General features: G+C 45.5%; 2 protein-coding genes across 2 annotated transcripts in view; both read left to right on the top strand.

The window, feature by feature from the left end:
* LOC143986912 (uncharacterized) overlaps positions 1–18868 on the top strand; it is a 63870-nt gene extending 45002 nt beyond the window's left edge. The window contains exons 4-5 of the mRNA XM_077485321.1: positions 1950–2701; positions 17608–18868. Of these exons, the coding sequence (XP_077341447.1) occupies positions 1950–2701; positions 17608–18685 (1830 nt within the window). The 3' untranslated portion in view covers positions 18686–18868. The remainder of the gene's footprint in view (positions 1–1949; positions 2702–17607) is intronic.
* LOC143989777 (uncharacterized) lies at positions 10467–16406 on the top strand. Its single transcript, XM_077490047.1, has 7 exons — positions 10467–10571; positions 14505–14633; positions 15126–15260; positions 15340–15463; positions 15580–15677; positions 15767–15988; positions 16078–16406. The coding sequence occupies exons 1-7, from the start codon at positions 10482–10484 to the stop codon at positions 16318–16320; spliced, it is 1041 nt and encodes a 346-aa protein (XP_077346173.1). The 5' UTR covers positions 10467–10481; the 3' UTR covers positions 16321–16406.
* Positions 18869–19233: the final 365 nt, after the last annotated feature.

The following is a 19233-nucleotide window of genomic DNA, read 5'->3' as shown; positions in this document are numbered from 1 at the left end:
GGTTCCTCCCTCTCTGACTAAGGTCCATGAATAAAGAAATGATCTGGTAGGAGATCAGAGGACCCATTTACTAGTTACCTTGAGGGGGGAATTGTAAGATCTTCAGAGACAAAGTTGCCTGATGTGGGCGGAGTCCTGTCTAAAGATGCGGGACTTCTCCCACCAGCACATATAAAGGTTGGCAAGTGAGGGCAAAAATTTGGCCCCCATAGAGGCCCCGCATCTCTGGAGATAATACCCGCCGTCAGACATAAAGTAATTATGTGTTAAAAGGTATTGCAATGCCTGTAAGTTTACTTCTTCAAGAATTTATGAGTGTTTATCGGATCTTTTCAAGAACCAGGCCACAGCCTGGAGTCCTAGATGGTGCGGGATGCTAGAATAAAGACTGGCGACATCGCAACTGATCCATTTATAATTCTCATGCCATGGGATATTCTGTAACGTATTAAGGAGTTGTTTAGTGTCCTTCAAATATCCTGGAAGTTCAAGGAGCAGAGGCTGTGACTGACTATCCACCCACTCACCCAAGCGTTCATTAAGGGAACCTATACCGGCGACAATTGGTCTGCCTGTTAGTGGAGAAAGACCCTTGTGAACTTGGGTAATGGAAAAAAGGAGTGACAGGGTGTGTAGGAACAATTAGATCCTTTTCCTTGTCAGAGAAAAGGCCGGCCCGGACTGCTCCCTCCAATAGGGTGTTTAATACTTTTTTGAAAGCAGAAGTAGGATTAGAGGGGAGAGGTTGATAAGTGTATGAGTCTGATAGTTGGCGAAGAGCCTCCTGTTTGTAAACATGCAAATTCAAAACAACCACCGTGCCCCCCCCCCTTGTCCGCATTTTTAATAACTATATCCTTATCTGCTGCCAGTGTTATAAGAGCTGTCCTCTCTAATGGGGATAAGTTCTGAGTAACTGATCCCCGTCGTCAGCTCTGAGCCAATCGCGTCAAATCCCTCTCCACCATTTTCTGGAAGAGATCCAAGTCCTTCCCCCCCCCCCTCCCCCCCCCCCCCCCCCCCGTGACCCCACAGGATAAAAGTCAGATTTGACTCTAAATGAAATATCAATAAGTCGGGTCAATCGGGGAGGACGAGATTCTTCCATTAGATCAGTTAAATCCTGCAAAGCACAAATCTCTCTAAATAATATAGTAGAAGAGGGAGGAGACTCACCCGGCCCAGGGTCGCTGACGGGGATTTCACCATTATCCGAAGGAGCCGGAAAATAATGTTTTTTAAGAGTTAAACTCCAGGAAAATCTATTCACATCCAAAATGGTTCTAAAAAGGCCAAAATGTTTATTAGGACAAAAATGAAGTCCTCTGGATAACAAATGTGTTTCTTCCGTATTCCATGGCCTCTTAGAAAGGTTAATGACATTAATGTACACACGATCGAATTGTCCGCCGGACTTGGTCTGGCAAACAATCCGCCGGACTTTCTAACGAACAGACTTGGCCACACACGGACACTCCGAAAACTTTCTAACGCAATGACATACAGCACGTACGACGGGACTAGAAAAAGGAAGTTCAGTAGCCAGTAGCTTCCTTCTCGTACTTGCTTCAGAGCGTGCGTCATTCTTAGTCCGCCGGGCTAGCATACTGACGAAGGGATTGTCCGCTGAAAGCCAAGTCCGGCGTACAAATTTTGAGGTCAAAACTACTTTCTAAGTCCGGCAGACTTTACGATGAAAAAGTCCGCTGGAGCCCACACACGATCGAATTGTCCAGCATACTGTGGTCCAAGGACTAAGTCCACCGGGAAATTCGATCGCGTGTACGTGGCATAAGTACTACTTATCTGCATGTTGTGGCTCGCACTCGGATCCCTTCACCTGGAGCAATTATCTCTGAGTTCCCAGGACCTGCCTCTGAGCAGTGGTATATATCTCCCCCCTGCACTATATACTCTATGTTGTACATTACATCATTCTGATATTATAGAATCCAGCAGGAACCAATCAGCTCATGTCTAGTAATAATCTTTGTCTTTCTATTTTAGTAGATGGACGGGAGATGAGGAAAACCTCAGAGGATTGTCTCACTTTGTCTCCAGACTGTAAAGTAGAAGATGAGGACATCACACAGTATAGTCCAGGAGAAAACCCGACTACCTCAAATGTCCATCCGGCACCACACAGTGTAGATGGACCATCGTATTCCTCTTATCCTGAGGAACCTCAGACTGTGCGGGACGGTGCCGGACCATCGTATTCCTCTTATCCTGAGAAACCTCAGACTGTGAGGGACGGTGCCGTCCTTCCAACAGAGAAGAGATTTTCCTGTACTGAATGCGGGAAGTGTTTCCGTTTTAAATCCCATCTTATTGTGCATAAAAGATCTCACACAGGGGAGAAGCCGTATTCCTGTCCTGAGTGTGGGAAATGTTTTTCACATAAGTCCCATCTTTCCACACATCAGAGATCTCACACGGGGGAGAAGCCGTATTCCTGCCCTGAGTGCGGGAAATGTTTTTCAGTGATGTTCAGTCTTTCCACACATCAGAGATCTCACACGGGGGAGAAGCCATATTCCTGTCCTGAGTGCGGGAAATGTTTTGCACAGGAGTCCAGTCTTTCCAGACATCAGAGATCTCACACAGGGGAAAAACCTTATTCCTGTCCTGAGTGTGGGAAATGTTTTTCAGTGAAGTCCCATCTTTACACACATCAGAGATCTCACATGGGGGAGAAGCCGTATTCTTGTCCTGAGTGCGGGAAATGTTTTTCACAGAAGTCCCATCTTTACAGACATCAGAGATCTCACATGGGGGAGAAGCCGTGTTCCTGTCCTGAGTGCGGGAAATGTTTTTCACAGAAGTTCAGTCTTTCCAGACATCGGAGATCTCACACGGGGAGAAGCCGTATTCCTGTCCTGAGTGCGGGAAATGTTTTTCACAGAAGTCCAGTCTTTCCACACATCAGAGATCTCACACGGGGGAGAAGCCGTATTCCTGTCCTGAGTGAGGGAATTGTTCCTCACTGAAGTCCTGTCTTCCTGTACATCAGGGATCCCACACAACCTTTGAGGTGTATTAGTGCCTTGAGTGTGGGAAATGTCTTCTATATGAATGTTGCTGGACATCACAGCTCTCATGTGGGGAAGAAGCACACCCTGATATACACCTCAGATATACTCCATGGCTGATCTTCATCATGGAAGAAACAGCTGATAAGGAGATCAGAGATCACCAAAGACATGGATGAAGTGTTGTACCGTGTTGGCCATTGATAGCAGGAGAAAAATAAAAATGGAGTCATTACCTCTCATTGGCTACATTTTGTGGTGGAAGATTTCACAGACACTTAGAGGTAAATTTTTTCCAATTAGTTGAATGAATGTGAGCGATATTCTCCCGGCTGTGATGAATATTGGATGTACCGTATTTTTCCGTCTATAAGACGCCCCCATGTATAAGACGCCCCCCACTTTTGCAACCCAGAATTAAGAAATCCATATTTTAAACAGGTAAAACAGAACACAGTTTTATTTAGTAATTAACTTTTACATACCAGTATATTATGCATCATATCACTTTATTCAACCTCTGTTGCATCAATGTTCTCTTCTTCATTACTAGTTCCAGACAGAATTCTTCTTTTGCATCATTGCTGTCTTCTGAGTCAGTCAACTGTCTCTCTGCAGCTCTATTCCCATGCTCTTTTGCATAGCTAACTACACTGATGTTTAAATTTTGCAGAATAAGACAGTCTCTTACTTTTATTATTCTGTGACATCTTGGGCTCAAAACGCTCTGCTCTCTGCATCTGCACAGTCTCCACGTCGAACGGGATCGTATCTGCGCACTCTCCACCTCCTCCTCTACCTCCAGCTGACGTCACTAACATATGGCTCGTGATTGGAGGAAGCCGTTCACAAGCTATGACCATCTAGGCACCCGCACGGCTCTCTCCCAGGCTGACTGACCGTGTATAAGACGCTGCTCGAATTTCAGGCTAACAATTTAAGGATAAAGTAGCGTCTTATACACGGAAAAATACGGTATTTTATTTCACACACTGATTTCTTTGGCTCCATCTAGTGGTGATAATGCAGTATTGTGCTATATTTACTGATAGAGTTATCTTAGGAAAAATACCCCATTATGGTCACTAGATGGAGCTGGTGATCATAGGAAATCACTGGGTTACATTATGTCCAGTAGGGATGGGCCGAATAGCCCCTGGTTCGGTTTGCACCAGAACACTTAAAACAGGCAATACGTTTTAGTGAACAAGCGAAACCCATTAAAGTCTATGGGACACGAACGATCAAATGTCCTCATTTTAAAAGCTTATATGGAAGTTATTGCCATAAAAGGTGTTTGGGGACTCGGGTCCTACCCCAGGGGGCATGTATCAATGCAAAAAAATGTTTGTAACAATAGATTTTAAAGGAGCAGTGATTTTAATGATGCTTAAGGTGAAACAATAAAAATGAAATATTCTTTTATGACTCCTTGGCGCCGAGCGTATGCAGCTTTCGGGTTTCAGGGGTTATACCGGGATGGTGCCCACAGCTGCAGGCATCATCCCGGTACCATTTTTTAAAGCAGGCGATTGGCTATCCAGGGATAACAACTGATGTGGCTACAAGCCGCTCGGTTGTTATAACGGAGGAGTGGGAGGGGCCACCCTCCCTCTCTCCGCCTTCTGACACTCTTCCCGGGCCTCCAGTCCCACCGGGAGACCCGATCTTCGATCCGCCACTTCCGGCTCCTAGAGACAGACTGGACGAAAGCCGGAAACGGCATCATTCCAGTCTTCTCTCTGTAAACACAGAAGTGATGTTTACTCGGCTTCCAATGGCTTCGGTTTTTAAACAATATACAGTATTCAGAATTGCCGTTTTCAGTGATCTGAATACTTGGGCTAACTTTACTTGTTCGTTTTTTTTTTTTAAATTCATAAAAGTGTCTTTTTCCCAAAAAATTGTATTTAAATTGCTGCACAATACCGTGTGACATAAAATATTGCAGCAATCACCATTTTATTCTCTAGTTTCTCTGCTTAAAAATATATATAATATTTGGGAGTTCTAAGTAATTTTCTAGCAAAAAATATGGATTTTAACTTGTAAACACCAAATGTCAGAAATAGGCTTAGTCATGAAAGGGTTAAATATTGTGCCTGGGGGTTGTTGTGGAGATTTTTCTATACTCTACACGTAATCCCTCTCACCTGCGTTAATAAGCGCCCTTCTCAGCCTTTTGGTATAATGTCTCTTAGTATCGCTCTGTTTCCCACATATCCCCCAGTAAACAGACATGACCACCCTGCTTACATCCTCCGCTCAACCAACTGCCTGATCCTGGGAGTAATCTTTATTTCTATAACAATAGAGCTTTATGGTTTCACAATCGACCAATCAAGCACAGCCATTCCTTCAAGCAGGAGGGGTTATACAGCAGCCAATGAACAATGACTAGGGGAGTCTTATGGGCGTGTCTGGGGGCAGGGGCAGTGTGTATGATTTCCAGACCCCTGTACCTGGAAGCCATGCTCTCCAGTAAATAGGAAGCTGCATGGCTTGAAATTATGAACCATGTCACCGACCATAACAATTCAAAGGCTCCCGTTTTTACCATTGGCGTGAATCCTTATTCTGCGTTGTTCAGAGAACAATGCACACCCGGATTATGCTACCGTTCCTATGGATGGGAGATTATCTGTAGGTGTACACTACGGTCCCACCATGTGTTGATCAGCCACACAGAGACACGCGAGCGTACATCCCCTAACCAATAATGTCTTTGCAGAGTGAACACCCCCCCAGACGATCGTTGTGTACATCACACAGGGGCCCTTTCACTGGCGGACATATCCCCACTATGCAAACACCTCTCTCCAACCTCAGGAAGCTTTTCAGTACCAGACGGATCTCAACCAGCGTCAGTCTGCCCCAGTCAGCTCTTTAGAGTGGGCTGCGGGAGAAATAACACTGGGAGACACTGTGACAATACATATTAAATACATCTTCATAAAGTCTGCCTGTAAAGTAGCACATCTCTATGATGTATAGAACATGCCGCAGCAATAATGACATTTCTAAAGGAAAAAATGTCATTTAAACGTACAGCTGTAATTTATTGCCGACTCCCAGCAATACAGATTAAAAATAATGAAAAAAATGGCGTGCCCCACCCCCCCAGTCCATTTCAGGACCTTGAGTCTGATATGGATTTTTATGGCAAAAAAAAAGGCATAGGTTACCCCCAAAATCCATACCAGTCCCTTATTCAAACAAGCAGCCTGGCAGTTCAGGATAGGGGGGACAAGCAAGCAGATCCCCCCTCCTGAATCATACCAGGCCACATACCCTCAACATGGGGAGGGTGCTTTGGGGTGCCTTGTCCCCACAACACTGGGCTGTGGTTTCTGGGGTCTGCGGGTGAGGGGCTTATCAGAATCTGGAAGCCCCCTTTAACAAGGGGGCCCCCAGATCCCAGCCACCACCCTGTGAATGGGTATCGGGTACATCGTACCCCCATCCATTCACCAAAAAAGTGTCAAAAGTGATAGTCACAAGAGACAGTTTTTGAAAAATCTTTTATTAACCACAATTTTGAAAAAAAAAAAAAATATATTTTTTACTTTCTTCTATAATAAATATCCAAAAAACAAATGTCTTCATCAGTTTAGGCCAATATATATTCTGCTACATATTTTTGTCAAAAAAAAAATACCAATAAGCGTATATTGATTGGTTTGTGCAAAAGTTATAGCGTCTACAAAATAGGGGATAGATTTATGTCATTTTTATTATTATTTTTTTTACTAGTAATGGTGCTGATCTGTGATTTTTAGTGGGACTGCGACATTGCGGCAAACAGATCGGACACTTTTGACACTTTATTGGGACCATTGACATTTATACAGCAATCAGAGCTAAAAAATAGCCATTGATTACTGTATAAATGTCACTGGCAGGGAAGGGGTTAACACTAGGGGGCGACCAAGGGGTTAAGTTTGTTCCCTAGGAGGTGTTGCTAACTGTATGGGGGATGGGACTGACTGGAGGAGGAGAAAGGAGAGATCACTGTTCCACACCGGACCTGCTGGTTGACTCCTCTACTCGTGTATGCGCCCATAGTACAATGACGGCAATTTGCGCAGGTGAGCCAACTTTCCGCAGTACAACTGCGGCGGGCGGTCCGTTACTAGTTAAAAAAGATAAAATAATAATGTAATCCACCATCAATCGCGCTGCCCGACGGACCAGAAAATAGAAAAAAATAACAGCCAAACAAGCAAATGTTCGGCCCTTTCCTACAGTTTCCAGTTTCCTTCATCAGACATGTCTTCATATAATACCTGAGATCATACTCATACACCTATAATTACCAAAACAGCACACAGACCCCCCCAGGTTCTTCTATGTATTTGGGGGACCTTTGGAGGATCTTTGTGCTGCTTAAAAAAGAAGAAGCCAGGAATGAAATATAATTTTCTGGCAATTTAAACAGATTTATTTTTTATTTTTATAAATGTTTCTTTTTTACGTAGCCCATCCTACAGCAACAATGAGAAAATGTATAGAGACCCCCAAATACAGACCAGACCCTCTGAGTCTAAGATGGATATTAAAGGGGGACCTCACACAGAAAAAGTGTGTGCCCCCCAGAAATTCCATACAGACCTTTAATCCTAACATGCAGCCTGGCTGACCAGGAAAGGGGGAGGGACAAGCATGAACCATACCTGGCCATGTGCCCTCATCATGGGGGTGCCTTCCCAGGGGGGACCCCCCAGGCAACACACCTTGTCCCCATGTTGATAAGGAACGGGGCCTCATCCTCACAACCCTGGCCAGGTGATTGTGGGAGTCTGTGGGCAGGGGGCTTATCAGAATCTGGAACCCCTCTTTAAATATTAGGGGTCCCAGAGATACTGGGCCCCCTACCCGAATGAGTCTGGGGTACATAGTGCATAGCACCCATACTCATTCACAAAAAAAAAACAATAAAGACACTCAATGTGCTTTATAAAAAAAAAGTCCCCCCAAAAAGTCTCTCATTGTAAATCCATCACCAGTCCCGATGCCAACCCCCGCTGACTCCCCAATACCCCCCAATGACCCGCCACACAGGGGCGATCTCCGACGGTAACACTCGCTGACTGATAGTGTCCTGAGCTGTCATCAGCTATATAAAGGAAGGTGTGGGGATAGTGGTGACATCATTGCCCAAATATGGTCATATTCTTACAATGATGTCATGATCTATGCCCCACCCATTTGCCTACGTGGCCATGTAAGAGAATGGGTGGGGTGAAGCCGGTGGTTGCTAAGGACACATCTGTTGCAGGCAGCCATTGCTTCCATAGAAACCAGTGACAGCCAGAAGCCATCACATTCATCTGCACCAAATACCGTAAACGTTGGATCGGAAGAATGTGGGAGGGGCCAGTGTTCATCTAATCTTCTGTTCAGACACGGAGCTCCTCCCTAATGCAGATTATTGTCAGTGTGTGGAAGTGATTGTATCTGGCAGACATGGATCTGTATGTGTGTATCACTGCCCACCACACCACTCACATCAAACACTTCATCCAATCTGCCCTGAATCATGTGTGCGGGGGTGGGGGGGCAGTGGAAGAAGTCATAGCACCAGGATTCTAGATTGAAGGATCGCTTGGGGGATCCTCTGAAGTGTGTGGGGATCACTTGTCTGCTCCACACTCCTTAGATCAGCCTTTCTCAACCTTTTCAACACAGAGGAACCCTTGAAATAGTTCTTTGGCCTCGGGGAACCCCTGCTAAAAATTAGAAGTCTACAACTCATGATACATTAGTGTGATGGTCAGTGGGAAGAACGGTCCTCACACTTGTGGTCATTGGGAAGAATTACCTCCTTACAGATAGCTAAAAAGATCAATGGTGTCAGTGGGAACTTATCTGAGAGGCAGAAATTGTCCAATGCTGAAGGAACCCCTAGCAACATTTGGAGGAACCCTGACTGAGAATCAATGCCTTAGATTGTATCAGATTGTATGAAAGATTTGTATCTGCCTGTGTGTGTCCAGCCAGATAAATGTGGGAGAGTCTCCCCCCCCCCAGTGGTGGTTAGCAGTATTGCGGGCTATGAGAACTGTATCATAGCTGGTTTTATCTTCCCAAATAAACGAAACCCTCATTCCTCCTCCACCAATCAAGACTCTCACTTCAGTTAGCAAGTCACAGTGGGCATGGTTTCCTTGACATCTAACATTGGTGTCGGTGAGATAAAATAAGCCCCATTGTTGGTGTCGGTGAGAATAAAGTGTAACCCCAGCCCAGTATTGGTGGTCAGTGGGGGTACTTACCTGATCACACACTCCCGCTGCCTCTCTGCTGATGTCAGAGTTCTACTATCACTGTCAGAAAGGAGATCACTGCTCCCCACAGTCGGCTACAATTGCAGTGCCTGGTGATGGGACCCAGGAGAGTGTTCCAGAAGTCATCCCCTCACTGACACTCCGCAGGACTCTCCTATCCTGGAACCTGTGAGATGAGGACATGATGGGACAGAGGACTAAATCCCGGGACTGTCCTTCATCATCTGGAATCAACGACAAGGCTGTCATCATATGATGTCTACCCAGGACAGGAGAGCTCCCACTTGGCCGTCATTCTGCTATAGGCCTGACAGGAAGCAATTAATTACAGTCTAAATCTACCTGGAGTCCTGAGGACACTGTACACGTTATATATGTAGTGTTGGTGGTCCCTGTGGAAGTCCATGTGTGGACATTTCTACCTATGATAAATGACAAGATAAATCCACCTTGAGACTTTCTCCACACCTGGAGTGTGCTGAGTTCTTGGATAACGTCTACACAGTGTTTACAGACTGGCTTTATCACCCCAATGATCTCGCTCCAGTTCATGGATGTAATCATTATGTTTGGATGATCCCAACAGTCAGGAGACTTTCCTGTCATCCTACATGATCCCTTCTGAGGATTCTTCTATCCTTCCAAACAAATGTATGAAATCCTCGATGAGTCCTCCTTCTATGTGATCTAGAAGATCTGGAATCACAATGTCTTTATGGATGAAGTGGATGACTCAGTTTATATATTATTTATTGCTTTACAGCTTTCTTCACTCCAGGATTAATTATTCTATTTATATAAGCATTCAAGGAATTGTTCTTACTTTCAGAGATCTCCACCACCTTTCCTATATGAACATGAAATGTTTGCAATTTATGCTTAAACATTTTCATTATGAGTGGATTAGCTATACATTTGTTATGACCTTGTGTTCTGTGTCTTTAATACTTTTCTACATGTAATAAAAATATCTTTGTTAAACAATTTGTTACATAAGAACGTTATCTATTTCTTCTTACTATTTTTATGTTATATTTGAACTTCTGTGATAGCTCTGTAAGATATTTGACAGGAGTGATTACTATGAGACATTTCTTGCGGCTGCAGTTCTGCTGATCTCCACAAGGTGGTGATATCACTCATATTTAGACAGGAAGTTTCTATGGAATGCAGACAGGAAGTAATCTGGAATAGACAAGACGTTCCATGTGGCAGGGAAGAGAAGACATCACTGGAAGTAACAGCAGAGGAGGTAATAAGATCTTATTTTCTATTTACACACACCGGGCTCACCTCCGCCGATCACTTCCAGCAGTGCCCAGTGAGGCTCTTTGTTCTCGGTGACCCCAAACATGGCACATTGCAGCCACTGAGATTCCCAAGTGATGACAAAGGCTGAGATGAGGTGCATGAATGGGGGGAGGGGGTCTGTACTGGGGTGCCAGTCAGAGGGGGGTTATGGGCAGGGGTAGCAGAGAGATGAGATGAGGAGGATGGATAGGAATGGGTGGGACAGATGAAGGGGCAATAATAGGGGCAGCCCTGGAAGGGGCACATAGATGTTGGGGAGGGCAAAAACTCCAGAGAGCAGCTGGCAGAGGTAGGAGAGGATTTTGAGATGTGCAGAGAGCAGATCCTGCCCCCTCACACATCTTAGGGCCCCACACACACCGAGGACCCCCCACACCTCTTATAGGCACTCACCAGGCTCTGGGTGCTGCAGCTGGTATCAGTGACCGGTCCCTCAGAGCCAACACAGGGCGCAGAGTCCACCTAGTATGGAGAACGTGGAGCGTGTGCCTGGGGGAGGAGTTGGCTGATGTTGGGGGGCGCTGTGCCCGTGTTGAATTGAGGTTAATAATGTAAGCAATGTGACATTTCATATAACAATCCGTGGTAGAAATTGTAGAGTAAAAGGACAAAATGAGTCCAGGGGATTGGAGAAAAGGGGGAGATGAAAATGGGGAGCCGTCTGCAGATATACAAAGTCCAAGAAGCTGTAGATGATGATAACAAGCTGTGTATCCTTTAGACTGAACGTAATCCAAATCAGCAGCTGATTGATCAATAAGACTGTAGTGATTAATCGGAGCGATTCCACTGAACCAAAATCAATGATCAGAGGTCGGAGCCGGACAATAGTAAAGTTCTAAGTGGAAATAAGACAATAGTTCAGTCACACAGGACTTGATGATGAAAAGAGACCGTTATATGCGATGTCATATTCCTTCCATTATTATCCTCCATTCTGTAACCGCCGTTGTCTCCGTATACAATTTATAATTTATTAATCATTTATCAAATCATTGGCTGATCGATTTATTTATACCTATTAGTCGGGAATTATTTCCCAGGATTTCCTCATGTGACACTTTGCACTGAGTCGTCTCTCTGACATTTCTCTTCAGTAAGTGAAGGAAGCTTCACCTCACCATATCACTGGTCAAGAAGAATGTTCCACAACACAAAATACACCAAGACTAAGAGAACAAACCCCTCCCCCTGTTGTCCTCCTCCTACCCACACTGAATTGCTATTGGAGAGCACAGAACAGACTCCTCCCCCACAGTTCTGTACTCCACCAGCAGCATCCTCCTGCTATCCAATCCCATCCCTTCTCTTACTGCAGAGAGTGACATCACTCAGATCAGTCAGCAGGCTGCCGGAGATTGGAGCCTTGCAGCCGGAGTTCTGGCAATTATCCTGATTAGCCGACAACTCCGACCAAAAGTCAGCAAGTTCCCCTTCCTGGACATCATGATGACCCGACATTGTCCTCACAGCACTGCCTCAGAGCAGTTCAGAAACCAAACAAACCCAACAGAGAGAAGAGAATTTCTGATATGGCAGGAGAAGAGGGTCCCAGGAGGCCAAAAAAAATAAATCAGATGCTAAACAGTCCAAACTAAATGTGTTCCCATGGGGGGGGGGGGGGGGGTAGTTCTTATATGTATAGAAACCCTCCTATTACCCCCTCACATCCACATCTTATTATATTTAATTATTATTATTATTATCCCCTCACAATTACTGCGACCACCTTCCCACTCTATCCTCAACTCCCTAACCCACATCTTCAACCTCTCCCTCTCCTCCGGCACCTTTCCTTCACCGTTGAAACATGCACTGGTTACCCCCATACTCGAAAAACCCTCACTTTACCCCACCTGTTTGAATACCTTAAGACCCATCTCCCTGCTCCCGTTTGCCTCCAAGCTCATCGAACGCCTTGTCCATGACCGAATGAGTCGCTACCTCATGGACCACAACCTTCTCGACCCCCTACAGTCCGCCCACAACATTCTACTGAAACTGCCCTACTAAAACTCACCATTGACCTACTAACTGCTAAAACCGATGGCCATTACTCCATACTCATACTCTAAGACCTCTCTGCTACCTTTGACACAGTTGGCCACCTGCTCCTCCTCAGCAAATTACCCTCCTTTGGCCTCCATGATTCTGCTTTATCCTGGTTCTCCTCCTATCTATCTCAGCGTCACTTTCAGTGTCACTTACAACTCCATCTCCTCCGCTCCTCTTTCTGTTGGGGTACCCCAAGGTTCTGTCCTTGGGCCCCTCCTATTCTCACTCTATACCCCTTCCCTGGGCCAGTTGATAACCTCCCATGGCTTCCCATACCACCTCTATGCCGACGACACCCAGATCTATCTCTCCACTCCTCAACTCACCCCCTCCATCTCCTCACAGATCTACAACTTCACACAAAAAAAATGATTAAAATTCATAAAAAAAAACACATTAGGTTTTTTTTTTTTTTAACTCACCTCTAAATGCCTGTTGCTAGGGGGTCCCTCGTAGTCTGCCTCCTTCAGTGCCTGGGCTGGTGACATTACTTCCCCTCAGCACAGGAAGGGCTCAGCTCTGCCCCTCCCTCCTGTCAGTCATTTGGGACATGTGACAGGTCCCCGATGACTGCGCAGCGAATTGCATGCGCAGTGGGTGTCTGGCTGTGAAGCCACAGCCGGGTGCCCACAGTTGCAATGCCGGCACCACCGAGCGGAGGGGGGACGAGCGGGGCTTCATTCCCCCGCATTGCTGGACCCTGGAACAGGTAAGTGTCCGATTATTAAAAGTCAGCAGCTGCAGTATTTGTAGCTGCTGACTTTTAATTCTTTTTTTTTAAGGGGAACTCCTCTTGAATGACATATCGATATGGATGTCACACCACTTTCTCAAACACAATCTTTCTAAAACTGAGCTTTATATTTCCTCCCTCACGTTCCACCCCCCCTCCCCCGTGATTTCACCATTAATATCACCAACACAACCATTGGTCCCTCCACACATGGCAGGGTCCTGAGTGTAATCCTTGACTCTGACCTCTCCTTCTCCCCAAATCCAATCACTGGCTAAATCCTGCCGCCTTCACCTCCGCAACATCTCCAGAATTCCACCTTCCTGACTAATGACACCACAAAGCAACTCGTTCACTCCGCGATTATTTCCCACCTTGACTATGGCAACTCTCTCCTTATTGTCCGACCCTTACACAGGCTCCTCCCCCCTTCAGTCTATTATGAATGCTGCTGCTAGACTAATACACCTCACTAATCGATCCGTGACTGCCGCCCCTCTCTGCCAATCCCTTCACTGGCTTCCCCTCCCCCCCGTATAAAATTCAAAATGCTAACCATAACATACAAGGTCATCCACAACATCGCCCCCATCTACATCACCGACCTCATCTGCAGATATCGCCCAAATCGTCCCTTCCGCTCCTCCCAGGACCTCCTGCTCTCTAGCTCCCTTGTTACCTCCTCCCATGCTCGCCTTCAGGACTTCTCCAGACCCTCTCCCATCCTCTGGAACTCCCTGTCACAGTATGTCCGATCAGCCCCTACCCTCTCCACCTTTAGAAGTTCCCTGAAATTTCATTTATTCAGGGAAGACTATCCCACACCCACCTAACTGTCCCCGAGCCACCCCCCATCAAATCACTCTCTGCAGCTATTACCTTTTGTACCACCACCCCCTCCCTTTAGAATGTAACCTCTACGAGCCGGGCCCTCCTGTACCTTCTGTATTGTACTGTAATTGTGTTGTCCACCCTATACATTGTAAAGCGCTGCATAAACTGTTGGCGCTATATAAATCTTGAATAATAATAATATTATTGTGTGACCAATACCATCCAAATAATTCTTACTTTAATTTCTCAAAGTTATCCGTCTACAAGGAGACCTGTATAGATCAAATGACGGCACCAATGAGGATGGAGGAGGACCGGAGTCACATGACTGAGAAGATACTAAACCTCACCCTGGAGATCATCTACCTGCTGACCGGAGAGGTGAGGAGGATTCTGGGAGGTCACATGACATCACTCTTATCTCTATTAATAAAACACAGACCTGACCGGAGAGGGGAGGAGGATTCTGGGAGGCCACATGACATCACTCTTATCTCTATTAATAAAACACAGTCCTGACTGGAGAGGTGAGGAGGATTCTGGGAGGTCACATGACATCACTCTTATCTCTATTAATAAAACACAGACCTGACCGGAGAGGTGAGGAGGATTCTGGGAGGTCACATGGCATCACTCTTATCTCTATTAATAAAACACAGACCTGACCGGAGAGGTGAGGAGGATTATGGGAGGTCACATGACATCACTCTTATCTCTATTAATAAAACACAGACCTGACCAGAGAGGTGAGGAGGATTCTGGGAGGTCACATGACATCACTCTTATCTCTATTAATAAAACACAGACCTGACCGGAGAGGTGAGGAGGATTCTGGGATTCTAAGATGATATTCCTATTGGTTCCTCAATACAGAGCTTTCCTCTTGTGAAGTCCGGTGATCATATGACCATCACAGTGCCTCCATGTGACTCCCTAAAACCTGAGAGACACAACATGGAGAAGATTCTAGAAGTCAACAAGAAGATGATGGAGCTGCTGACAGGAGAGGTGAGGAGGATTCTGGGACATTATCCAGTAACAGACAAGGGATGTGTCTGGATGGTGACTGTATCATTGTGTGTGTCAGGTTCCTATAAGGTGTCAGGATGTCACTGTCTATTTCTCCATGGAGGAGTGGGAGTATTTAGAAGGACACAAGGATCTCTACAAGGACGTCATGATGGACAATCAGCCGCCCCTCACATCACCGGGTAAGAGGAGACTTTATTGTAAAGGAGAGAGCAGTACGGAGGCTCCACCTAGATCCCCCATCATCTGATAAACACATAGAAACAATGTATTCAGTCAGTGTGTGTGTTTCCTACAGATGGATCCAGTAATGGGAACCCACCAGAGAGATGTCCCCGTCCTCTGTATTCCCGGGATTCCACACAGGAAGGTCACACCATCCCCCACCATCATCAGGTAGATGAGGAACAATCACCGATAGTATCATTAAGATCTGTACATTATCTGCATTGTTACCATTGATGTCATTTTTATTATATATTCAGAGTGGAAACCTGAGAGATTCTAAAGTTGAGGTTACAGAAGAGATAAAAGAGGAGGATGATGAGGATGGGGTGATGGAGGAGTCTCTAAAAGAACACAAAGATCTGTACCAGGACACCATGGTGGAGTCATCCAGCTACAGAAACCCACCAGAGAGATGTCCCCGTCCTCTATATTCCCGGGATTCCACACAGGAAGGTCACACCATCCCCCACCATCATCAGGTAGATGAGGAACAATCACCGATAGTATCATTAAGATCTGTACATTATCTGCATTGTTACCATTGATGTCATTTTTATTATATATTCAGAGTGGAAACCTGAGAGATTCTAAAGTTGAGGTTACAGAAGAGATAAAAGAGGAGGATGATGAGGATGGGGTGATGGAGGAGTCTCTAAAAGAACACAAAGATCTGTACCAGGACACCATGGTGGAGTCATCCAGCTACAGAAACCCACCAGAGAGATGTCCCCGTCCTCTGTATTCCCGGGATTCCACACAGGAAGATCACACCATCCCTCAATATTGCAAGGTAATGGAATGGAGCTTATAAAACACAGTTGGATTTTCTATGTGATGTCACAATAATAAATCTTCTATCTTACAGATGATCTTCTCTCTCATTTTCTTGGTTTAGAGTGGAGATCCAATGGATATAGAATTTGAGGTGAAATCAGAAGAAGAAGAGAGGTATGTGAGGGATGATCAGCAGTCTATGGAGGAGGATGGAATAACGGGGACATTTATAGAGGAGGACACTCCTACAGAGATCAGCACAGGTGGGTCATTAACACTAAATACATTCCTCCACCCATACTGCTCACTGATTGGTCCAGAGTAGGGTGGGGGCTGGGTGATATCAGCCTGTAATCCCCTGGTCACTTTCCTGAGCTGTGTTCCCCGTCCTGTATTCCTGGATTTCTCTCCGATAATCTTCCTTCTCTGTGCTGCCGACACAATTTATGTATCTAGACTGGATTTATGGAGATTCTGGGGATCAGCCGGCAGCAAAATGTTCATTTTCCCCATAGATGTTACTAGATCTAGGCACCTGGGGTATGTGATTTGGGTCTTCTGCCCCATACCCGGGTATGACAAGATCTCTGACAGAACAATTCCCCCAGGATTACTTGTTGTGTTGTCTGCTGGCTGTGCCGGGTGGAGGGATATGTCTGTATAGTCTCAGACCCAAGTCACTGAGTGCAGTCTCAGGAGATGGGAGGCAGCGGTGTGGGACCTCTGCAACTTGTCTCATGTAATCATTTCATCTTCCACTGATTACTGAATACCAATATTATGAGTCCTGACCCTTACACTGTATACTTTATATTCTACATTACATACTCCTGACCCCTGCACTATATACTCTATGTTGTACATTACATCATTCTGATACTATATAGTCCTATCTGTTGTATCTTATACAATATGTTATACATTACATAGTCCTGACTTCTGCTCTCTCCCCTCCCCCCACTGCTATATATACACATAATATGTATTCTCTTTTGTTACACCCATTTCCTACCAGCTGGACATTTTATATTGGATGATGTGATTGGAGCACAGCAGGAACCAATCAGCTCATGTCTAGTAATAATCTTTGTATTTCTATTTTAGTAGATGGACGGGAGATGAGGAAAACCTCAGAGGATTGTCTCACTTTGTCTCCAGACTGTAAAGTAGAAGATGAGGACATCACACAGTATAGTCCAGGAGAAAACCCGACTACCTCAAATGTCCATCCGGAACCACACAGTGTAGATGGACCATCGTATTCCTCTTATCCTGAGGAACCTCAGACTGTGAGGGATGGTGCCGTCCTTCCAACAGAGAAGAGCTTTTCCTGTACTGAGTGCGGGAAGTGTTTCCCTTCTAAATCCAAACTTAATGGGCATAAAAGATCTCACACGGGGGAGAAGCCGTATTCCTGTCCTGAGTGCGGGAAATGTTTTACACAGAAGTCCAGTCTTTCCAAACATCAGAGATCTCACACAGGGGAGAAGCCGTATTCCTGCCCTGAGTGCGGGAAATGTTTTTCACATAAGTCCTATCTTTACAGACATCAGAGATCTCACACGGGGGAGAAGCCGTATTCCTGTCCTGAGTGCGGGAAATGTTTTTCACAGAAGACCAATCTTTACAGACATCAGAGATCTCACACGGGGGAGAAGCCGTATTCCTGTCCTGAGTGCGGAAATTGTTTTTCACATAAGTCCGATCTTTACAGACATCAGAGATCTCACACGGGGGAGAAGCCGTTTTCCTGTCCTGAGTGCGGGAAATGTTTTTCACAGAAGACCAGTCTTTACGAACATCAGAGATCTCACACGGGGGAGAAGCCATTTTCCTGTCCTGAGTGCAGGAAATGTTTTTCACAGAAGTCTTATCTTAATAAACATCAGAGATCCCATACAGGGGAGAAGCCATTTTCATGTCCTGAGTGCGGGAAATGTTTTTCACAGAACTTCAGTCTTTCCAAACATCAGAGATCTCACACGGGGGAGAAGCCGTATTCCTGTTTTGAGTGTGGGAAATGTTTTTCACAGAAGTCCCATCTTTCCAGACATCAGAGATCTCACACGGGGGAGAAGCCGCATTCCTGTAATGAGTGCGGGAAATGTTTTTCAGAGAAGTCTGATCTTAACACACATCAGAGATCTCACACAGGGGAGAAGCCATTTTCCTGTCCTGAGTGTGGGAAATGTTTTTCAAAGAACTCCAGTCTTTACACACATCAGAGATCTCACACGGGGGAGAAGCCGTATTGCTGTCCTGAGTGCGGGAAATGTTTTTCAGAGAAGTCCAGTCTTTCCGCACATCAGAGATCTCACACCGGGGAGAAGTCGTATTCCTGTCCTGAGTTCCTCACTGAAGTCCTGTCTTCCTGTACATCAGGGATCCCACACAACTCTTGAGGTGTATTAGTGCCTTGAGTGTGGGAAATGTCTTCTATATGAATGTTGCTGGACATCACAGCTCTCATGTGGGGAAGAAGCACACCCTGATATACACCTCAGATATACTCCATGGCTGATCTCCATCATGGAAGAAACAGTTGATAAGGAGATCAGAGATCACCAAAGACATGGATGAAGTGTTGTAAAAATACAATGGATGGGCGGCTCATACAGGTCTGGTAATGTACTTTTATGTCATGGCTTTCTTCCGGTTCCGCTCCCATGCACGCGCACACCCAGAAACCTCCACTGTCATTGGCTGTAGGACAAGTTTGTCAGCAGGTCCCAGCCAATGATTTTGCCCCGTACCCTGCTGATCACCTGCAGCCAATTACAAATCACTCCTGTGTTTTATTTTGTAAACACGGGGAGCAATCTTGTGATTTCTTCTCTTCCCGAGTCCTTTTCTGTTCAGGAAGAGAAGAGAACACCACACTGTGAGTATAATCACCACACTTTACACCCACACACCTTAGATTGGCACATTTAACCCCATTGATTGCTCT

Source organism: Lithobates pipiens, unplaced genomic scaffold (assembly GCF_037356315.1).
Source record: "Lithobates pipiens isolate NorthernLeopardFrog02 unplaced genomic scaffold, aLitPip1_a1.2 Scaffold_18, whole genome shotgun sequence".
NCBI classification, from domain to species: Eukaryota; Metazoa; Chordata; class Amphibia; order Anura; family Ranidae; genus Lithobates; species Lithobates pipiens.
Note: the sequence above shows the minus strand (reverse complement) of the source record. Positions and strands in the feature narration are given on the sequence as shown.